Here is a 22,393-nt window from a genome sequence, read left to right as displayed (position 1 = left end):
TTAAGCTTAGAGGTTTGAGACCAGCTTGGATAACATAGCAAGATCCTGTCTCTACAAAAAAATTAAAAATTAGCCAAGCACGGTAGCATGCACCTGTAGTCACAACTACCTGGGAGCCTGAAGTGGGAAGATCAATTGAGCCCAGAAGGTCAAGGCTGCAGTGACCCATGATCATGCTACTGCACTCTAGCCTGGGTGACAGAGCAAGACCCTGTCTGTCTGTCTGTCTGTCTCTCTCTAAATATATATATATACACACACATACACATACATATATATTTTCAATCCACAGTTGGTTGACTCCACAAATGTGGAACCCACACATATGGGGGGCCAGCTGTATCTATTTCTTGTTATAAATCCCAATATCACAGAACCAGATATAAATAAGGCTTTGAGGGCCATACAGTCTGTGTTGCAACTACTCCACTCTGTGTTTGTGGCACAAAAGCATCCATAGATGATACATACATGAGTAACTGTGGCCACATTCCAATAAAACTGTACTTTCAGTCATAGGCTGGATTCTGCCCCAGGGCTGTAGTTTGCCAATCCCTGCTCTACTTAACGTTTCATTTACTCCTCACAGTAGCCCTTTATGATAGGGACTATTCATGCCCCTAAATGATATGTGTGGAAACTAAGGCTAAAAGAGATTAAATGACCGGCCCAAGAGATTAAATGATCTGCCTAAGATCACCAGCTCTTCTGTGGCATAGGAAAAAGGTCTGGAAAGAGACACATCACATTGGGTAACAGCACAGTTAGCAAAGGAAGGAGGTGGCCCTTTCTCTTTCTAGTACTTCCGTGATGCTTTCACAGCTTTTCAGTGAACACACATACCACTTTGTAATTTTTTTTTTTTTTTGAGACGGAGTCTCGCTCTGTCGCCCAGGCTGGAGTGCAGTGGCGCAATCTCGGCTCGCTGCAAGCTCTGCCTCCCAGGTTCACACCATTCTCCTGCCTCAGCCCCCAGAGTAGCTGGGACTACAGGCACCCGCCACCACGCCCGGCTAATTTTTTGTATTTTTAGTAGAGATGGGGTTTCACCATGTTAGCCAGGATGGTCTCAATCTCCTGACCACGTGATCCACCTGCCTTGGCCTCCCAAAGTGCTGGGATTACAGGCGTGAGCCACTGCGCCCGGCCTGTAATTTTTAAATTACATAAAATGTCAATCTCTGGGGGGAAGCAAACAGGAAGGCTAATGTGAACATCTTCTTCAGGCCTCAGGGAAACTCATGATGTCTTTTGTGCTCTCTGCTGATCTCTCGCCTTAGTGTGGACCAAAGCCATGAAACTGTCAGAAAAATCAGTGGCCGACGGGATTCCTGGGGCAGTTCCCCCCGCGGAGATTTATGTGGAGGAGGACTTGGCCCAGCAGGACAAGGTGAGGGAGGGGTCTGGGGAAGGGTGGAGCTGCAGCAGCAAGCGCACTGCAGAGGGACTTGCCGATGCCTGTTCTCTGTGGCCCAGGAGTACCCTTATCCTGTTTCCAAGAAACCACCTCTTATTCCCCAAGACATTCAACCAAATGTTTTATTCTAAATTACGACCTCTGCAACCACTGTTTATTAAGCATCTACTGTGAGCTGGACTGTGTCCTGTGCACTTAACATTCATTCACTCATTTAATCTTTGCTGTCTTAAAAATAGGTTTTTTATCACCATCACTTAACAGTGAGGAAACTGGAGCTCAGAGAAGTTAAGTAACTTGCCCAAGTTTGCACAGTACAAGGGGCAGAATTGAGATTCACACCCAGGTCTGGTTAACTTCCCTACTAGGAGGAAGTGAGAACTGAGGTCAGAGATGACTAAGCAAATGAGAAAGACTTGTTAAAGAACCAGAGAGGTTTAGGGAGTGAGACAGGAAGAGAGGTCAGAACAGATAAATTGAAGCAAACTTGGGAAGGATGGATCCAGGTTGATTTTGCCTCACTTAGCCACAACCTGAAAATTATATTATAATCGACTACTTTTGCACCAACCTAATACTAAAAGCAATGATCCACAATGCCTTGCTTCCCCTAAAGATCAGGGCCTGCCCTTGCAGCAATTCTCAGAGTCTGTAAGGAGCAGAACCACCTGGAGCTCTTGTCACACACGGGAGTGACATGTCCAGGAATCTGCAGCAATGGTGAGTAAGGTGGGAAGTCAGGTTTGGATGCTCTGTCAGTTACCCACTGCTGTAAACAAGCCAGTCCAAAACTTAGTGGCTTAAAAGAGCAATTTATTTCCCACAATTCTATGAGTTGCCTTGGAAGGTTCTCCTGCTGGTGTCTTCTGCCTCACTCATGCAACTGCAGTCAGTCCGTGGCGTGGCAGGGGCTGATGGTCTCAGAAGGCCTCATTCCCATGTCTGGGACCTCGGTTGGGACACCTGGAATTAGTTTTTTTGCTTGTTATTGTTTTTTTAGTTTCTTCCCACAGACAGATTTTTTTTTCAAGTTTTTATAGAGTTTTTAATAGTTTTCTTTTTTTTTAATTTTCCATAAGTTATTGCGGTATAGGTGGTATTTGGTTACATGAGTAAACTAGTACAGCCAATATGGAAAACAGCATGGAGATGCCTTAAAGAACTAAAAACAGAACCACCATTTGATCCAGCAATCCCACCACTGGGTATACACCCAGAGGAAAAACAGTCATTATTCAAAAAAGATACTTGCACATGCCTGTTTATAGTAGCACAATTCACAATTGCAAAATCATGGAACCAATCCAAATGCCCATCAGTCAACAAGTGGATAAAGAGACTGTGGTATATATATTCAATGGAATACTATGCAGCCATAAAAAGGAATGAATTAACAGCATTTGCAGTGACCTGGGTGAGACTGGAGACTATTATCCTAAGTGAAGTAACTCAGGAATGGAAAACCAAACATCGTATGTTCTCACCTATATGTGGGAGCTAAGCTATGAGGACGCAAAGGCATAAGAATGATACAGTGGACTTTGGGGATTTAGGGGGAAGAGTGGGAGCAGGGCAAGGGATATAAGTCTACAAATATGATGCAGTGTATACTGCCTGGGTGACAGGTGTACCAAAGTCTCACCACTAAAAATCACCACTAAAGGACACTTGGAATTGTGAGCCCTCTCTGCACATGGTTTTTCATCCTGGGCTTCTTCATAGCAGTACAGTGGCCTCTGGGTTTCCAGAGGGCCAGGACAGAAGCTGTACAGCCTCTTAAGAACTTGCTTGGAGACCACCCAATATCATGTCTATCACTTTTTCTTGGTCAAAGCAGATCACAGGGCCAGCCTAGATTTAGGGGCTGGGGAAAATAGACTCCACTGCTTGATGGGAGAAGCTGCAAAGTTACCTGTAGCCATTTTTAATCCACCACAGTTGTTAAGCTGGAAATAGGATCCAACCACATTTCTAAATTTTTACTGTTTATGAAATATTTATGCCCTGACTTGTCAGGACTCCTTCAAGTGCAAGTGACAATAAACAAATTGATTTAAGAAAAAAATAGGCTGGGCTCAGTGGCTGACGCCTGTATCCCAGCACTTTGGGAGGCCAAGCAAGAGAATCACTTGAGCCCAGGAGTTCATGCCCAGCCTGGGCAACATAGTAAGACTCGATTTCTGCAAAAAAAAAAAAAAAAAAAAAAAACAACAACAACAAAAAATGAGCCACACATAGTGGAACTTGCCTATAGTCCCAGCTACTAGGGAGGCTGAGGTGGGAGAATCACTTGAGCCCAGGGGATCAAGGCTGCAGTGAGCTGTGATTGCACCACTGTGCTCCAGCCTGGGTGACAGAGCAAGACCCTGTCTCAAAGAAAAAAAAAAAAAAAGAAAGAAAGAAAGAAAGCATTTATTGTCTTATCTTATTGGAAAATGTAAAGGCCAACCAGTTTCAGGCATGACTGGATCCAGGAGCTTGAATGATCAGCTTCCCCTCCACTGTTTCCCTCATGGTTTTGCTTTCTGCAGCAGGCTGGCTTCTTATGTTGGAAAACATGACTGTAGACAAACTGAAGTCTGTAAGTTTAAAGTTTATGATCCAAAAGGAAGCAAGAGCTTCTTCCTCTTTTAAGTAATACATGAAATCTCTGAGAAAATGCCAATTGACCAGGCTGGGTCACATGCACAATGGCAGGTGGGACAGGAAGGATCACGGCACATAACTGACCCTCCTACCAAGACCATGTGGAAGGGTCGGGGGTTCTCCCTCAAGGAAGTCACAGGGTCCTCACCAGAAAGGCAGGAACCATAGCTGTGCACCATAAGCTGCAGGCTTCTCTATACTTCAGTGCCCAGCACGAGCGTGGCACACAGTAGATGCTCAATACATGTTTGTTGTGTGGATATTGAACAAACACCTGGCTGGAAATGGAGCCCTCGGGTAACTCATATTGGATAAGGCAAGGGGCTGCCCCAGAGCATAGACTCTGTTTGAGGCTGTCCTTTGAAATGTTGCCATAAGCGCTCACAGGGACCCAATGACAGACCCTGGGCAGCAGTTGGGCTCCATTATGACCAAAACCCTGTGGTTCCCCAGGTTAGCAAGCTAGAAGGTCGAGCTCCCCAGGCAATGAGCTGGCCTAGAAACTGCCCACCTGCTTCCTTCCCACCAGTGGAAAATTGCATGGAGAGCAGAGTTTCCTCTCAAAGTAACTGATCAGCAACTCTGTAGCTGCCTATGAAGCACATCGGGGAATTTTTGTTCTCAGTCTTCCTGATATTTTATTGATGCATTCTGGTGAGAAGTTTGGGGGATTTTTTTCCCCTTTTTTGGGAAACCTAACAAATTCTTTGGCTACAGTGCTTTTTCTTTTGGAGAGATGGGGGACTGGGTTAATGATACCTGTGGGTACAGCCTGCCAAGCCCAAAGTTTTTTCCAGCCTGAAATTTACAAGAGCCTACATACATAAATCACCATTCCCCTCTCATTTATTTTTCATGACTCAGTTACCTGGAATACATTTTTATGTGAATAATCAAAAGAGCCAGGGAATAACAGAAGAGAGGAAAGGGGAAAAGCTATTTCAGAATGTATTAAATTTGTAAAGTTAAATAGCCCTATTATAGTCAGAATGTGGTTGAATAGAGTCATTTCCTTAATTACCTTTCCTTGGTCCCCAGATGTTAGACTGAGGCCGGGTAAGTTGATTCCTAAAAATATTATAAATAAACTTTTTGGCAACAAAAATTCCCAGGTGGGATGGTGGTTCTTAATATGAAAGTATAATTTTAGGGGAAAGGAAAGTTTCTGTCCCTCTTAGGTATACACATGCATTATAGGAGTCTATATGCAAGTAGTCATTTTAACCAAACTCTCGTCTATGAGTTGCCAAGTGACAGAGAGAGCCTCAAAGTCTGCCTTTTCCCTGCCTGCCTGCCCTTACTTTCCCAAAAGAATTACACTATAATTTTCCTACCTTTTTTTGAGACAGTTTTGCTCTTGTTGCCCAGGCAATAGTGCAATGGCATGGTCTTGGCTCACTGCAACCTCTGTCTCCTGGGTTCAAGCGCTTCTCCTGTCTCAGCCTCCCAAGTAGCTGGGATTACAGGCACTCGCCACCACACCCAGCTAATTTTTGTATTTTTAGTAGAGATGGGATTTCGCCATGTTGGCCAGGCTGGTCTTGAACTCCTGGACCTCAGGCAATCCACCCACCTTGGCCTCCCAAGGTGCTGGGATTACAGGTGTGAGCCACCGCACCCAGCCCCTACCTTTTTTTTAATGGGCTCAGCCTCACACCTAGGCCCACACCTAGTAAGCTTCCCATCTGATCTCTACCCAGGATGAAATAATTGTGCTGCTGGGAAAAGAGGTCAGCCGTCTCTCAGATTATGAAATTGAATCCAAATACAAAGACGTCATAATAGCAAACCTGCGGAATGAAGTGGCTGAGCTGAGTCAGAAGGTGTCGGAGACCACCACCTCCAGGCAGAATGAGAGGGAGGTCTCGCAGAAGTGTCAGGTTCTGGATGAAGACATTGATGCCAAACAGAAAGAGATCCAGAGCTTGAAAAGCCAGGTAGGCAGAGCCTGAGAGCTGTAGCACAGCTCTCAGGCCAAGGCCCGGGAGGCGCCAGGACCACCAACCAAGGTAAGCCACCCAGAGTTAGGGAACACGTGGTCAGTGGAGCATGGTGGTTAAGAACACAGATCCACAAGACTGGGAGATTCGGCAGTTTCCTAGCATGGCAAGAACAAGATCAGCCTTTGTTCAGCACTGGTCGTGTGCAAGAACTAGTGCAAAGCACTTTAGATTAATTTATTTAAACCTCACAATCCTCTGACACATCCATTCTACAGATGAAGGGTCTAAGGCAGACCCAGGCCGGGCGCGGTGGCTCACACCTGTAATCTGGTACTTTGGGAGGCCGAGGCAGGCGGATCACTTGAGGTCAGGAGTTCGAGACCAACCTGGCCAATATGGTGAAACCCCGTCTCTATTAAAAATACAAAAATTAGCCAGGCGTGGTGGTGCATGCCTGTAATCCCAACTACTCGGGAGGCTGAGGCTGAACCTGGGAGGCAGAGGTTACAGTGAACTGAGATTGCGCCACTGCACTCCAGCCTGGGTGACAGAGTGAGACGCTGTCTCAAAAAGAAAGAAAGAAAAAAGTCTAAGACAGGCCCAGAGACACCCAGGAACTGCTTACAGCTTGCACAGCACGTGAGAGGTGGCGATGCAATTTGAACTCAGGTCCGCCTTCTCACAGACCCCATGTTCTCACCTCGATTTCCTATTTCCCCACAATGCTGTCACTTTAGTAACCGTGTCTCACCCAAATCCAGCCCCAGCCAGAGAGAGCTATGGGAAGTTAGCTAAGTAGGGAGAAGGAACCACCCAGTGTTCCAAACACAGAGGCCCTTACCAAACTCTGAAAAGGCAGTTAGTTACTGGTTCACTTATAGGGAATTTGATCAAACAAAAATTCTTCACCTGGAATTTCTGAATTTACTAGTCATCTACGTTTCTCTTGAAACTTGATTCAAATTCCTTTTTTTTTTTTTTTTTTACTTTAAAATTGATCAGTGATGACCGGGCGCAGTGGTGCACGCCTGTAGTCCTAGCACTTCGGGAGGCTGAGGCAGGCGGATCACGAGGTCAGGAGATCAAGACCATCCTGGCTAACACAGTGAAACCCCGTCTCTACTAAAAATACAAAAAATTAGCCAGGTGTGGTGGCGGGCGCCTGTAGTCCCAGCTACTTGGGAGGCAGTAGAATGGCGTGAACCTGGGAGGCAGAGCTTGCAGTGAGCCAAGATGGTGCCACTGCACTCCAGCCTGGGCGACAGAGCGAGACTCCATCTCAAAAAAAAAAAATTGGTCAGTGATATTGTATATCAGTCAACAAAGTTGTTAAAAGAGTAATGGGCCACTGGTGAATTTCACCCTCAATGCATCATGCTGGTTAAACTGTGGACATGCCTGGGGCCTCTGTTCACCGATTCACTGCTTTTGGCTTCTCCCTTCTGTACCCAATTCAGGGTGCACAGTTTCAGCCCTGGAAAAAGCCTAGGTTAGACATGGTGAACCTAGAAGAGTCTTTCCGGGACTATGAACTCCACAAGGGCAAGGGCTGGGCCTAGTTATCTTCCAGAATAGGACAGTGTCTGTTCATTCATTCATTCATCCACTCATTCGTTCATTCAAATGTTTGTTGAGTGACTACCCAGTGCCAGGCCCTCTTTTGGGCTCTGGGAATTCAGCAGAGAACAAGGTTGACCTGATCCTTGTCTTCTTACAGTTGTGTTCCAATGAGGGGGACAGAGTAGACAAGAAAACAGACAAATATATGTCCTAATATTGAGGCAGTGACCCTCTTTCAGACCTGTTTTTGAAAGAGCAATGAAAGGAGGTGGTCCTATAGGAAATACTGCTGCAGACAGCTGCCTGGACATGTCTCTAACTCGTTGAGGAGCCTCTTTCTCTTCTCATCTGAACCCAGTTTTGCAACCAGATCTCCATCTTTTTCAGTAACTCTCCCATTTCAGAGCTTTCCTGCACTAAGTGAAGCGTCTTGTCCAGGCACAAGGTTAAGGATGAGTAACTGTCACATCTCTTTGAGTCTGTGTCCACATTTTGGGTATTGTTTGAAGTGCTCACATTATCTGGAAACTTGTCTTTCACCAAGAAATTATCTAGAAATAATTACTCTGTATCCGGACGCCTGTAATCCCAGCACTTTGGGAGGCCAAGGCGGGCGGATCACCTGAAGTCAGGAGTTCGAGACCAGCCTGGCCAACATGGCAAAAACCGTCTCTACTAAAAATACAAAAATTAGCCAGGCGTGATGGTGCATGCCTGTAATCTCAGCTACTTTGGAGGCTGAGGCAGGAGAATCACTTGAACTTGGGAGGTAGAGGTTGTAGTGAGCTGAGATCATGCCACTGCACTTTAGCCTGGGCAACAGAGCGAGACTCTGTCTCAAAAAAAAAAAAGAAAGAAAGAATTACTCTGACTTATTAATACTCCTCCCCCCACTTTCATCTTGGCTCATAATTGAAAGATGATGTTTTATAACAAAGCATCTCTGAGCTAAAGGATATAGTTGGTCTGAATCCAAATCAAGTTTCATCTGCTCACATTTTAGTCTCTTAAATATTCTATTGCTAACAGAACATTCAAGCAGACGTACAAGCCACATGGCAGGTTGATTTATTGTTCTGATTACTTTATTCTCCTGGGTCTCCTGAAAGTGTGTGCATAACGATTTGCTCTCAAAGCCCTTCGATCTAATACAATACCCCAAGACAATGCGTACCGCCATGCGGCCTGCACTGCCTGTGCTAATTAGAAGCTGAATTAGTATCTTGAAGCAATCAGTCTTCCTAGCACTGTTAACTTTCTTATGACCCAGTGCCCATTTCATTACACAGTATAATAGGCACTAAACACCTGGGGATTTATGCCAATTATAGACAATATGGATATTTATTTTGGTCATGAAATTCATGAAGATGTTTGAAGACTACTTGGAGTTTTCCCACAGTCTGATATCCTAAAGCTCTGGTACTTAGATTGAAACAGTTCATATCTGTCAGACAGCACTGGAGTCTGGGGGATGTATTTTCCCATCCCTTCTGGAAGTTTCTCTCTGTGTTGTGCCTCTGGTATACAAACAAAAGCATTAAGCTGAGAAGAGCTGTAAGTTTTTTAAAAAAAATTCCAAGTGCCTTTTTATGGGAGAGTTGCATGTCCCCACAGAAAACAGGAAGAGGTGAAATAATTTTTTTCACTCCAAGTTTCCAAAGTGGAGACCTGCACAAGTATGGCCTTGGAGAGGGTTGGGACATTGCAGTCCATGTCCCTCCATCTTCTAGTGAGCACCCCTTCTCCAGTGTCTCAGATGCCCCAGGGAAAATGTGACTGGTGCACGAAATGGGCTGTAGAAATTGTGAAACCTTGATCCTTCTGTTAATTCTACCACCGAGTCATAGCCACAAGGTTTTCAGGGACAGACACTAAAAACAGACTGTGAGCGCCACCTGGTGGCCAGATGCAGGGCACACCGTATCTGCATTGTCGGGGTCCCCCCCGCCCCACTCCCACCCTGTCATATCTTATGATATGCCTGCAACACAATGAGATGATTAACAGGGATTCTTGCACTCCTCTTAATAACAATCACAGTGGTGTTTAAGTGAGCCTAGGCAAGGCTTACAAATGCACACAAAAATACTATCAATCTACCTTCCTGGAGACAGGCAAGAGAAGCAGAAGCTAAAACGCACTGTAGAATAATCAGAGCTAGTATCTATGTGGAGAGCCAGGCATGGTCTATGTACTCTTACACATACTAACTTATTAAAATGCTTTCAACAACCCTGAAATTACGACCGTCACCGCACTTACAGAATAAAAAAATGGGACAGAATTGGTGTCCTCCCTACCTTCACGCAGAGACGGATTTTGCAAACGGCAGTCTGGCTCCTGAGTCCCTACCATGCTCCACGGCCTCAGGCTCTTAATGCTGGTTCCTAGAGCCACGTGGAAAGAACTGGAAGTAGGCAACTAAAGCCTGGATTTGGATCGTAACTCTACCACCGACTGATCCGTGCAATCCCAAGCAAGCAACCTCACCCCTCTGAGTCTTGATTTCCTCACTTGCAAAATGGGAGCTGATATGGTTTGGCTGCGTCCCCACCAAATCTCAACTTGAATTGTACCCCAGAAATCCCACATGTTGTGGGAGGGACCCAGGGGGAGGTAATTGAATCATGGGGGCCAGTATTTCCTGTGCTGTTGTCGTTATAGTGAATAAGTCTCATGAGATCTGATGGTTTTATCAGGGGTTTCCGCTTTTGCTTCTTCCTCCTCATTTTCTCTTGCTGCCGCCATGTAAGAAGTGCTTTTCGCCTCCCGCCATGATTCTGAGGCCTCCCTGGCCATGTGGAAGTGTAAGTCCAGTTAAATCTCTTTTTCTTCCCCATATCGGGTATGGCTTTATCAGCAGTGTGAAAACAGACTAATACAGTAAGTTGGTACCAATAGAGTGGGGCATTGCTGAAAAGATACCTGAAAATGTGGAAGCAACTTTGGAACCGAGTAACAGGCAGAGGTTGGAACAGTTTGGAGGGCTCAGAAGAAGACAGGAAAATGTGGGAAAGTTTGGAACTTTCTAGAGACTTGCTGAATGGCTTTGACAAAAAGCCTGATAGCGATATGGACAATAAGGCCCAGGCTGAGGTGGTCTCAGATGGAGATGAGGAACTTGTTGGGAACTGGAGCAAAGGTGACTCTTGTTATGTTTTAGCAAAGAGAATGGTGGCATTTTGCCCCTGCCCTAAAGATTTGTGGAACTTTGAACTTGAGAAAGATAATTTAGTGTATCCAGCAGAAGAAATTTCTAAGCAGCAAAGCATTCAAAAGGTGACTTGGGTGCTGTTAAAAGCATTCCATTTTAAAAGAGAAACAGCATAAAATTTCAGAAAATTTGCGTCCTGATGATGGAGTAGAAAAGAAAAACCCATTTTCTGGGGGAGAAATTCAAGCCAGCTGCAGAAATTTGCATAAGTACCAAGGAGACTAATGTTAATCCCCAAGGCCATGGGGAAAATGTCTCCAGGGCATGTCAGAGACCTTCACAGCAGCCCCTCGCATCACAGGCCCGGAGGCCCAGGAGGAAAAAGTGGTTTTGTGGGCCAGGCCCAGGGTCCCCATGCTGTGTGCAGCCTAGGGACATAGTATCCCACCCCCATGCTGTGTGCAGCCCTGTATCCCACCCCCTCCAACCATGGCTAAAAGGGGCCAACATAGAGCTCGGGCTGTGGCTTCAGAGGGTGGAAGCCCCAAGCCTTCGCAGCTTCCACATAGTGTTGAGCCTGCAGGTGCACAGAAGTCAAGAATTGAGGTTTGGGAACCTCTGCTTAGATTTCAGAAGATGTATGGAAACACCTGGATGCCCATGCAGAAGTTTGCTGTGGGGTTGGGGCCCTCATGGAGAACCTTTGCTAGAGCAGTGTGGAAGGGAAATGTGGGGTCAGAGCCCCTACACAGAGTCCCTACTGGGGCATTGCCTAGTGGAGCTGTGAGAAGAGGGCCCCCGTCCTCCAGGCCCCAGAATGGTAGATCCACCAATGGCTTGAATCATACTCCTGGAAAAGCCGCAGACACTAAACACCAGCCCATGAAAGCGGCTGGGAGAGAGGTTGTACCCTGCAAAGCCACAGGGGTGGAGCTGCCCAAGACCGTGTGAACCTACCTCTTGCATCAGCATAATCTGGATGTGAGACCTGGAGTCAAAAGATCATTTTGGAGCTTTAAAGTTTGACTGCCCTGCTGGATTTCAGACTTGCATGGGCCCTGTAACCCCTTTGTTTTGGCCAATTTCTCCCATTTGGAATGGCTGTATTTACCCAATACCTGTACCCCCATTGTACCTAGGAAGTAACTAGCTTGCTTTTGATTTTACAGGCTCATAGGTGGGAAGGACTTGCCTTGTCTCAGATGAGACTTTGACTTTTGGGTTAATGCTGAAATGAGTTAAGACTATGGGGCACTATTGGGAAGGCATGGTTGGTTTTGAAATGTGAGGACATGAGATTTGGAGGGGCCAGGGGCAGAATGATATGGTTTGGCTGTGTCTCCACCAAATCTCAACTTGAATTGTGTCTCCCAGAGTTCCCACATATTGTGGGAGGGACACAGGGAGAGGTAATTGAATCATGGGGGCTGGTCTTTCCCATGCTGTTCTCGTTATAGTGAATAAGTCTCACAATATCTGATGGGTTCATCAGGGGTTTCCACTTTTGCTTTTTCCTCATTTTCTCTTGCTGCCGCCATGATTCTGAGGCCTCCCCAGCCAGTGGAGCTGTAATTCCAATTAAACCTCTTTCTCCTTTTTTTTTTTGAGACAGAGTCTCACTCTGTCACCCAGGCTGGAGTGCAGTGGCGTGATCTTGGCTCACTGCAAGCTCTGCCTCCCAGGTTCACGCCATTCTCCTGCCTCAGCCTCCTGAGTAGCTGGGACTACAGGCACCCACCACCACGCCCGGCTAATTTTTTGTATTTTTAGTAGAGACAGGGTTTCACTGTTAGCCAAGATGGTCTCGATCTCCTGACCTCATGATCCGCCCGCCTCAGCCTCCCAAAGTGCTGGGATTACAGGTGTGAGCCACTGCGCCCAGCCTAAACCTCTTTTTGTTCCTAGTCTCGGGTATGTCTTTATCAGCAGCGTGAAAACAGACTAATACGGGAGCATTCCCAGGAGCCTCCTGCAGAGAGGCCGCCATAAGACTCTGTTGAAGGAGTAGTATCTGTGAGTGGGCTTCGTAAGCTTTAGAGTGTTCTATGAGATATAACCTATTGTTATCATTTGAGGGAATTAATTTTATAACATGCTTCCTTCTCTTGAACTTTGCTCTGTATCCAGTCAGTACTGGGCAACCTGGAACCAACAGGTGGTCTGTTTATGGCTGAGAGTCCAAAGGTCATCAGAAGGCAAATTAAGGAACCAGGTATCCCCAGTGGCAGCCAGGCCTGGGCCCCTTTATGGGCACAAAGATAAGGTTCATGTTTTGATGACACAGGAAGTGGTGGTCCTTGAAGGAACAGGCCCTCCCCTGTCCCTTCCACTGGTTAAAACTAAAAAGCTTGGTTTCCCCAACACCCCAGCCAAAAGTCAATCTGAATCTTTCTGTCAAGCTTGTGAGAAGTACCTGTGTGTCTCCCAGACGTGGGCCAGCCCCCTCTGACTGTGCCACCTCCTCCCACAGATCAGTGCCCTACAGAAAGGCTACAGCCAGGTGCTGTGCCAGACCCTGTCGGAGCGGTACTCAGAAATCACATCCCTGAAGAATGAGGGCGAGAACTTAAAGAGAGACAACGCTATCACATCAGGTGAGCCCTTGGAGTCGGGCCTGGGAGCTGCCACTCCCACACCCGATGTTCTTGGCCACAGCAGACATCCCCAATCAACCACATACTTTTTGTTACTGAACTTGGCTGCAGCCTCAGAGTTCTTCCCAGCAGCCCTTTAGGCAGCTCCTGTCCATGAATCTGAGTCTGCCCTTAGAGGTTTATGTGCCATCCAGTTCCTAGCATAGGGCCTGGTTTGGAGTGAGCCCTTGATAAATATTTGAGCAAATGTTATCTCTTAGCTAAAAGGCCTGCTAAGCATGGACCTCAGCAGGGAGCACACAGGACAAGCTGCGGCTCAGGCAGTCCCATGAGCCAGTTTGCTGTGAATGCAAACTAGAATGTGGCTAAAATGGGGTTGCCAATTTAAGGCACCCAGCCTCTTACCCATCTCACACTGGTGCTCTTGGGCCAGAGCGAAAGCATTTTGCTAATTGAGAGGTAGCTGGATACTCAATAACTTGGGTGGGCAAGGGGGCAGCCAACTCATGGCCCACCCTTGCCAGGCACAGCTGTTTCGTAGCCTGGATTCATTCATTCATTCATTGAGCACATTTATGGAGCAGCTGCTAGATGCCAGGCACTGTTCTAGGCACTGGGGATAGAGAGCCCTGAGCAAACAGTCAAGATCCCTCAACCCCTCTGCTCATGGGGCTCACACTTGGGAGAGGATGACAGACAATAAGAAGTAAACAGATAAATGAACAAGTCCATACCAGAGAAAGATCAGTGCTCCAGAGGAAATAAAGCTGGACACCGTGGTGGGGAAGCACTTCAGGGGGTGAAGCGAAGGAGAATAGCTTAGTGCAAGCTTGTCCAGCCCACGACCTGCAGGCCACATATGGCCCAGGACAGCTTTGAATGAGGCCCGACACAAATTCCTCAACTTTCCTAAAATATTATGAGATTTTTTTTTTTTTGGCGATTTTTTTTTTTTTTAGCTCATCAGTTATTATTAGCGTGAGTGTATTTTACGCATGGCCCAAGACCCTTCTTCTTCTTCCAGAGTGGCTCAGGGAAGCCAAAAGATTGGACACCCCTGGCTTAGTGCCTGGGCAGGGATATCTCTGAGGAGGTGGGAGGGGCTGTCGGGAGGCCCCTGGGAACGGTATGCTGGGCAGAGAGCACAGGTGCAAAGGCCCCGAGGCTGGACCAAACCACAGTGTTGGATCAACTGCCAGCGAGTGTGGCTGGGGTCAGGGAACAAGGGGCTGTGGGACCTGGTGGGATCAGCGGGGAGGCAGGGCCACATTACATGGGAGGGATTCAGGTTTTCTTCTAAGTGTGATGGGACACGTTAGGGTTTTTAAGGCAGAGAATGACATGTCTAGAGACCTGCAGATGATAGGGCCATGGACAGAGAAAGAGGGAAGAGAGAAAAGCAGGTGGTGGAGAGGGAATGAGTCCAGGTTGGGCATATTGCTCCTAAAGTGCCCCCTGCACAACAGGAAACATGCCCATGGCTGTGAAAGCAGAGCGTAGCGTTGAGTCAGACACAATCGCTGTCTCTGCAGGACCCAGGCCGCCTGGCCGTGGCTTTCCCTCTGCTTCACTCTGCAGTCCCCCTCCCCACTCCAGGCTTCTACCTCTGCTCTTCCCTAACATGGAATGTTCTTGGATACTTGTAAGCCCTATGGGCAGGGCTGCTCTGGGCACCAGGCATCCCAGGGGGATCTCGCTGGGCCCTGCCCTCCTCCCTGGCGTCTGCCCATCACACCCCATCCACGCTGCAAGCCTGTCTCAGACATCACTTCTCTAATCAAGGAGTCAGACAGACCTGGGCTCAGGTATGGCCTGGGATGGGCTACACTCTCACGGCCCCATGTGTGGTCCCTGGACCAGCAGCATCAGCATCACCTGGATCCTTGTGAGAAACTGTGAATTTCAGGCCCCACTCCTGACCTTCCAATCAGAATCTTCATTTCCACAAGCCTCCCGGCTGCTGCATGTGCACACTCAAGCTCGAGAAGCACTGGGCCAGGTTACACTGCAGTGACAAACAGTCCCCCAAGTCTCAGTGGCTCACAATAGACAGGTTCATCTCCTGCTTCCACCCTGGGCCCATCATGGGTCAGTCACGGCTTTGGTCATTGTGGCCACTCAGTGACCCAGGCTCACAGAAGCCATCACAACACATCACAACACATCACAACACATCACAAACCCCATCTTCCATGGCGAGAGAGGCAGATGGAGGAATAGGGTCTGGATTTCCTCACCTGCCTGAAACAACTCAAACAAAGAAATGAAAAACAAACAAACAAACAAAAATGTCTGAAATAATGGTTTCCATATATTGGCCCCAAGAAGCATTGTGACAGTGATCTGGGAGGGAGTGGAAACAAACAAGATGAAACCTACGATTGCCCCCGGCTGGCTGGCGCTGGAGAGAGTTTCCAGACCACAGCAGGGAGGGGAAGCCAGACAGAGTCCAGTGGTCAGCCCGACTTGAGGAGATGGAGGTGGAGAAGCCAGCACAGCTTGAGTTTGCTGGGCGGCGTGCCAGGCGGGAAGGGGCTGCATGGAGAGCACCCCGGAGATCTCCGAGGGTCCCCCTCAAGTCTTCACCAGAGTCAGGCGTGATAAGCACGTGCATGTGGGCAGGGAAGGAACCACCCGGGAGGAGCAGAGGGAACCATCTCGAAGCCCACGTGGGCCTGAGAGCAGCTCACTTTCCCACCATCCAGAATGGGGCAACCTTGCGCTACACAAGGCATCTGGTAGAGACTCAAGCCAAATTCATTCCAGAGAAAAGGTCACTCTGGTCCCGCCTCACAAAGCATGCAGGCAAGCCCCAGAGAGAGCAGTCTGTTTCCAAGGAACTTAACTGTGTCGCCGGACGAAGCTCATTTTTACAATGAAATTCTGAATCATGTTGTTCTTTATTACACATCATTGATTGTGCAATAAAGATTGATTCTTGATTGATACCCACCAATAAAACTAGGATGAATGTTTTTCTAAGAAAAGGACCGTATGAGATAATCCAATACCACTGCATTATGCACCCTTCTCACTTTTTCTCGATGTGATAATACAATAATATATTGGCTATCTGCTGTCACATAAGTTATCCCAAAAAAGCAACAAATATGTTTATCTTACCCAGTTTCTGTGGTTCAGGAACTTGGGAGTGACTTAGTCTGGCTCAGGGTCTCTCATGAGGTTGCAGGAGCTACTGCTGTCATGTCATCTAAAGCCCGACTAGGGCTCGAGGATCCCCTTCTGGAATGACTCGCTCACATGCCTGTTGGCTGGAGGCCTCAGTTCCTCACCATGTGTGTCCTTCCCTAGGGCTGTTTGAGTGTCCTCACAACGTGGCGATTGGCTTTCCCCAGACTGAGTGATCCAAGGAGAGCAAAGAAGAAACCACAACATCTTTGATGATTCACCCTGGGAAGTCACATTCGCCACTTCCACAGTGCCATATGAGTTACACATGTCAGCCCTATTCAGGTGGGAGGGGGCTACACAAGGCCAGGTATTCTAACAGGGAGGGATCATGGGGGACCATTTTGCAAGCTGGCTACCACATATAGTCGTGGGTGGCAGGGAATAAACACTATGTGTTAGCACTCTACTATGTTCTTTATACAACTCTGTAGATACAATGAGAGGTTAAATAACTTGTTCAGACCACTAAGCTAGGCTGGGCGTTGTGGCTCACATCTGTAATCCCAGCACTTTGGGAGATGGAGGCTGGTGGATTGCTTCAGCCTGGGAGTTTGAGACCCTCCTGGGCAACATGGGCAAAACTCCACGTCTACAAAAAATACAAAAATTAGCCAGGCATAGTGGCACATACCTGTAGTCCCAGCTACTTGGGAGGCCAAGGCAGGAGGATCGCCTGAGTCCAGAAGGTCGAGGCTGCAGTGAACCATGATCGTGCCACTGCACTCCAGCCTGGGTGACAGAGTAAGACCCTGTCTCAAGAAAAAAGACTACTGAGCTAGTAAGTGCTAGAGACGGTTTCCAAACTCAGATGAGTGTGAATCAACACGTCCCTTGCCACCACAGGCCCATCTCGTGGCCCCTCCTGGTCCCTCTCTCTGCTGAGCCTTTGTTCTCAGGCAGGGCCGATGCCCACAGCACCCCGACAGATGTTTCCTGTCTCCAGCAACACGCACTGACCTCTCCTTCTCACTGAGACCTTGAACAAACGATGTGCAGTGGATATTGGTCTCAACCCCATTCAAGCTCCTGGGATCCTTAGAGACACCTCCCTTCTCAGTGCCAGCCTCGTCACAAACTGGTTAACAGCGGCAGCAATGACAGTCATCCTCACTGCCTCTTTGACCTCTGTGAGTCTTCTTTTTTACAGGGATGGTGTCATCTTTGCAAAAAGACATGTTAGCAAAGGATGAGCAAGTTCAACAACTAAAGGAAGAGGTCAGTCACCTAAAAAGTCAGAACAAGGACAAGGACCACCAGCTGGAAGCCCTTGGCTCTAGAGTGAGTAAGGATGACTGTATCACCTTGTTAGCCGTCGGGTGAAAAGCAGCTAAAGTGAAGTCACGTGATATGCTTGTTTCATTCGCCCTGGGCCCTTAGTTTAAATTTCATTCCTTCCTCTCACACCATTGTGCTGGGGGCGGGGGGGGTGGGGGGCAAAACATGAAATGCCCACCTAGAAAAACTAAAACAGCTGGCCACGTTCTTTGCAGCTTTTCAAAGATTGGCGTGCATGTGCCCGAGAATAAGCAAGATGTAGCTTCAACTCCAGGACACATTTTCTAATGCCCGTTGTAAATGAGTTTGGTTAATTCCAGCAGCAAATGCACCTCTCAGCATGGCTATTTCCATGGCAAGGCTTAATATTAAAGCAGAATAGAGTCACTGCATGCAAAAGAGGACACGGTGGGCTTCACCTCATCCCAGTCACCACTGGTTTGCATAGTCACCTTCGAAGCAGAGTGTTTGCAGGCCCAAGTGCAGTTAGACAGACTTTCATTTCTTCCCTTAGACTTTAGTGTGCGTAAGAATATTCTATGTGGAGTGAACCTGGTAGGCAAGTCAAGGGCTGTTTGAAAGTAATTTTGAGGCCAGGCACAGTGGCTAATGCCTGTAATCCCAGCGCTTTTGGGAAGCCGAGGTGGGTGGATCACACGAGATCAGGAGTTTGAGGCCAGCCTGGCCAACATGGTGAAAATCTGTCTCTGCTAAAAATAACAAAAATTAGCCGGGCTCCTGTAATCCCAGCAACTCGGGAGGCTGAGGCAGGAGAATAGCTTGAACCTGGGAGGCAGAAATTGCAGTGAGCTGAGATCGCACCATTGCACTCCAGCCTGGGCAACAAGAGTGAAACTCCGTCTCAAATAATAATAATAATAACTGTTTGCAAAATTTACCTCAATGCTCTGGCTTTAGAATCCTGAACGTATAGGATTTCTCAGTATTTGTCACATGTGTCTGTTTCGGTGAGTCAAGGTAGAACCTAACAGCTTTCATCTCAGGTGTGCCTGATGAGTTCGCCAAGTCTGCACGGGCACCCAGGCGGGGTGGATCTGGGGGTCCAAGGAAGAAGCAGCAGAAGTGACCTCTGGCGCTGACTGCAGTGCCCCAACTGGAGCTGGGGAAAGGCAGGACAGGAGCCCTGGGGGCACACAGACCAGGGTCCGAGCCCAGAGTGGGCTTTTGTTATAACTGATGTGGCCTCCCCTTTGTCTTCAGCGAAATGGGAATAACAAAATCAGTTTTGAGAAGTGAGAGGCTGGTTTTCATTGTACGCTTGCGCCTCTGTGCCTGGTTAGCCCGCCTCACCAAGCCCTCTGCATCCATCCCCCGAGCAGGGTTACCGCCTGGATTACATGTGTTGTCACTGTTTCAGGTGTGTGGGTGTGTGGGTGTGGGTGTGAGGATGTGTGTGGGTGTGTGGGAGGGTGAGTATGTGAGGGTGAGGATGTGTGTGGGTGTGTGTGGGTGTGTGGGAGGGTGTGTGAGGGTGTGGATCTGTGTGGGTATGTGGGGGATGTGGGGGTGTGGAGATGTATGAATGTGGGTGTGTGAGAGGGTGTGTGTGGGATGTGTATGGGTGAGCGTGGGGGGTGTATGGGTGTGAGTGTGGGGGGAGTATGGGTGTGTGGAGGATGTGTGGATGTGTGGGTGAGGGTGTGTGGGAGGAAAGGGTGTGTGGGGTATGGATGTGTGTAGGTGTGTGGGGGTGTGTGGGTGCATGTGGGTGTGGGTAAGGGTGTGTGTGGGTGCGGTGTGTATGAATGTGTATGGGGTGTGGGTGTGTAGGTGAGTGTGTGAGGGTGTGTGTGGGTGTATGTGGGTGTGGAGGTGTGTGGGGGGTGTATGGGTGTGTGGGGGTGCGGATGTGTGTAGGTGTGTGGGTGTGTATGGGTGTGTGTGGGTGTATGTGGGTGTGGAGGTGTGTGGGGGTGTATGGGTGTGTGGGGGTGTGGATGTGTGTAGGTGTGTGGATGAGTGTATGGGTGTGTGGGTGTGGTGTGGGAGGGTGTATGGGTGTGTGGGGGGTGCGGATGTGTGTAGGTGTGTGGGTGAGTGTGTATGGGTGTGTGTGGGTGTGGTGGGGTGTATGGGTGTGTGGGGGGTGTGGATGTGTATAGGTGTGTGTGGGTGTGGTGTGGGGTGTATGAGTGTGTGGGGGATGTGGATGTGTGTAGGTGTGTATAGGTGTGTGGGTGTGGTGTGGGGGGGTGTATGCATGTGGGAAGGTATGGATGTGTGGTGTGCTGGTGTATTGGTGTGTGGGGGTGTGGATGTGTGTAGGTGAGTGTGTGGGTGAGTGTGTGAGTGTGTGGGTGTGTGGGGGTGTATGGGTGTGTGAATGTGTGTAGCTGTATATGGGTGTGTGTGTGGGTGTGATATGTGCAGGTGTATGGGTGTGTGGGTTGTGGATGTGTGTAGGTGAGTGGGTGAATGTAGTGTATGAGTGTGTATGGGTTGTATGGGTGTGTGTGGGTGTGGTGGGGGTGTATGGGTGTGTGGGGGTGTGGATGTGTGTTGGTGTGTATAGGTGTATATGGGTGTGTGTGGGTGTGGTGTGGTGTATGGGTGTGTGAGGGGTATGGATGTGTGGCGTGGGGGTGTATGGGTCTGTGGGGGTGTGGATGTGTGTAGGTGTGTGTAGGTGTGTGTGTGGGTGTGGTGTGGGGGTGTATGGGTGTGTGGGGGGTGTGGATGTGTGTAAGTGTGTATGGGGGTGTGGATGTGGTGTGGGAGTGTATGGGTGTGTGGGGGTATGGATGTGTGATGGGGTATATGGGTTTGTGGGGGTGTGGATATGTGTAAGGTGAGTGTGTGGGTGAAGGTGTGTGGGTGTATGTGGGTGTGGAGGTGTGGTGTGATTGGGTGTGTGGGGGTGTGGATGTGTGTAAGGTGAGTGTGTGGGTGGGGGTGCATGTGGGGTGCGTGGGGTGTGTGGATGTGTGGGTGTGGAGGTGTGGTGTGGGGGTGCGTGTGGGGTGCGTGGGGTGTGTGGATGTGTGTCGGGGCTGTAGAGCTGATGTTAGGTGGAAGAAATAACGGAGAAACAGCAGCTCCGGGGCTCTTCTGCCCATGAAGTGCATTTGGGTTACTTGTGTCTCCATTTCCCTTCCCCGTTGACCTTGGAACAGGTCTGCCTTCTTCTCCAGGCCGCACCTGGCGTTCATCAGCACGTGGGCTCCTCGTGACCAAGGGTATTGCTCATGTGAACATCCGAATGACTGTCTTTGTTTTTCAAATTACATGTGCTGTGTTAATTTTAGAATAAAAAGTAGATAAAACTGGAAAGCAAAATTAAAGAGAGAAGAGAAATGCCACTGCAAGAAATCTATGTCAGTACTTGAGTGCATATTCCTTCTGTTTTGTTTCTAAAATTACCTGGAAAAAATATATCTGTAACAGATATATAACAACAAATTTATACTATATATATTTTTTAAACTTTAAACAATTACTCTTTCCCCACATGGATAAGAGCTTTTCTTATGGGTCTTTAAAGCTCCATGATATTCTCTTGTCTGTGCACAATGGAATCAAACAGCCCCCGGGTTATTGGACACGGGTGTTTCTTTCTTTTTTTTTTTTTTTTTTTTGAGATGGAGTCTCGCTCTGTTGCCCAGGCTGGAGTGCAGTGGCGCGATCTCAGCTCACTGCAAGCTCCGCCTCCCGGGTTCACGCCATTCTCCTGCCTCAGCCTCCCAAGTAGCTGGGACTACAGGCGCCCACCACCACGCCTGGCTAATTTTTTTGTATTTTTAATAGAGACAGGGTTTCATCATGTTAGCCAGAGTGGTTTCAATCTCCTGACCTCATGATCTGCCCACCTCAGCCTCCCAAAGTGCTGGGATTACAGGTGTGAGCCACCGCGCCCTGCCAGCTATTTCCTTTTTGTTCACTATGGCTAACAATACTCTCAAAAACATCCCTGAACCTACAGACTTGCTGATTTGCCTGGCCATTGTCCTTATACATTTCTAAAGCAGAATTTCTGGGTCAAAAAGGAGGCCCATTATTTATGTTCTTAATGCCCGTTGCCAAATTGCCCTCCGGAACGGCTGTTCCATTTTCACCGCCGCTCCCAGGGCAGTGGTGTCTTGGAGGAGTAAATTGCATGAAGCACTGAGAGCCGTCCAAGCTCGCTAGTGGCCCTCCAAGGACATCAGTGTTTATTCCTCAGCACAGACTCTCCAAAGCTGAATTTTCCTTATGGTTTAGATTGCTGGCTTTTGAAGATGAGAGTAGTGGCTTTATTCCTCTGATTTCCTGAGTGGAGAAGCAGGAACAGCTGTGGGATCCTGTGTGCCCGTCATACACCATTGTATGCCTTTTGGGATCTCAGTGGGTGACTGGATGGAAACAGCAGGAAATGCTCTCAGGGGCTCACATGGGGCCTTGGAGCCCCTCCTTCCCCCGACAACCCTACCTGGCCAATGTTGGCCTCTTTCTCTGTTGCCCTTTTCTCCACAGTGCTCGGTGCTAAAGGAAGAGTTAAAACAGGAAGATGCTCACAGGGAGCTCAGGGAAGCCCAGGAGAAAGAGTTAAAACTCTGCAAAACTGTGAGTTGAGCTTCCTCCTTCGTAGGTACCACCAGAAAAAATGGAGTTT

General features: G+C 48.2%; 1 protein-coding gene across 37 annotated transcripts in view; it reads left to right on the top strand.

Annotated features, from left to right (window-relative positions):
- Nucleotides 1–22,393, top strand: part of FHAD1 (forkhead associated phosphopeptide binding domain 1) — a 150,131-nt gene that overhangs the window by 44,928 nt on the left and 82,810 nt on the right. For 31 of the 37 annotated variants that reach the window (XR_008492249.1, XM_063659447.1, XM_054437397.1 and 28 more), the window contains 5 exons: nt 1,281–1,390; nt 5,764–6,000; nt 13,194–13,317; nt 17,657–17,787; nt 22,255–22,344. Coding sequence is in view for 36 of the 37 variants with exons in the window: in XM_063659447.1 (XP_063515517.1) it covers nt 1,281–1,390; nt 5,764–6,000; nt 13,194–13,317; nt 17,657–17,787; nt 22,255–22,344 (692 nt within the window). In the remaining variant the exon portion in view is untranslated. The remainder of the gene's footprint in view (nt 1–1,280; nt 1,391–5,763; nt 6,001–13,193; nt 13,318–17,656; nt 17,788–22,254; nt 22,345–22,393) is intronic. The other 6 variants (XM_054437631.1, XM_063659476.1, XM_054437624.1 and 3 more) reach the window with 1 other exon arrangement.

This window comes from Pongo pygmaeus, chromosome 1 (genome assembly GCF_028885625.2).
Source record: "Pongo pygmaeus isolate AG05252 chromosome 1, NHGRI_mPonPyg2-v2.0_pri, whole genome shotgun sequence".
NCBI classification, from domain to species: Eukaryota; Metazoa; Chordata; class Mammalia; order Primates; family Hominidae; genus Pongo; species Pongo pygmaeus.
This window is presented reverse-complemented; position numbering and strand designations above follow the sequence as displayed.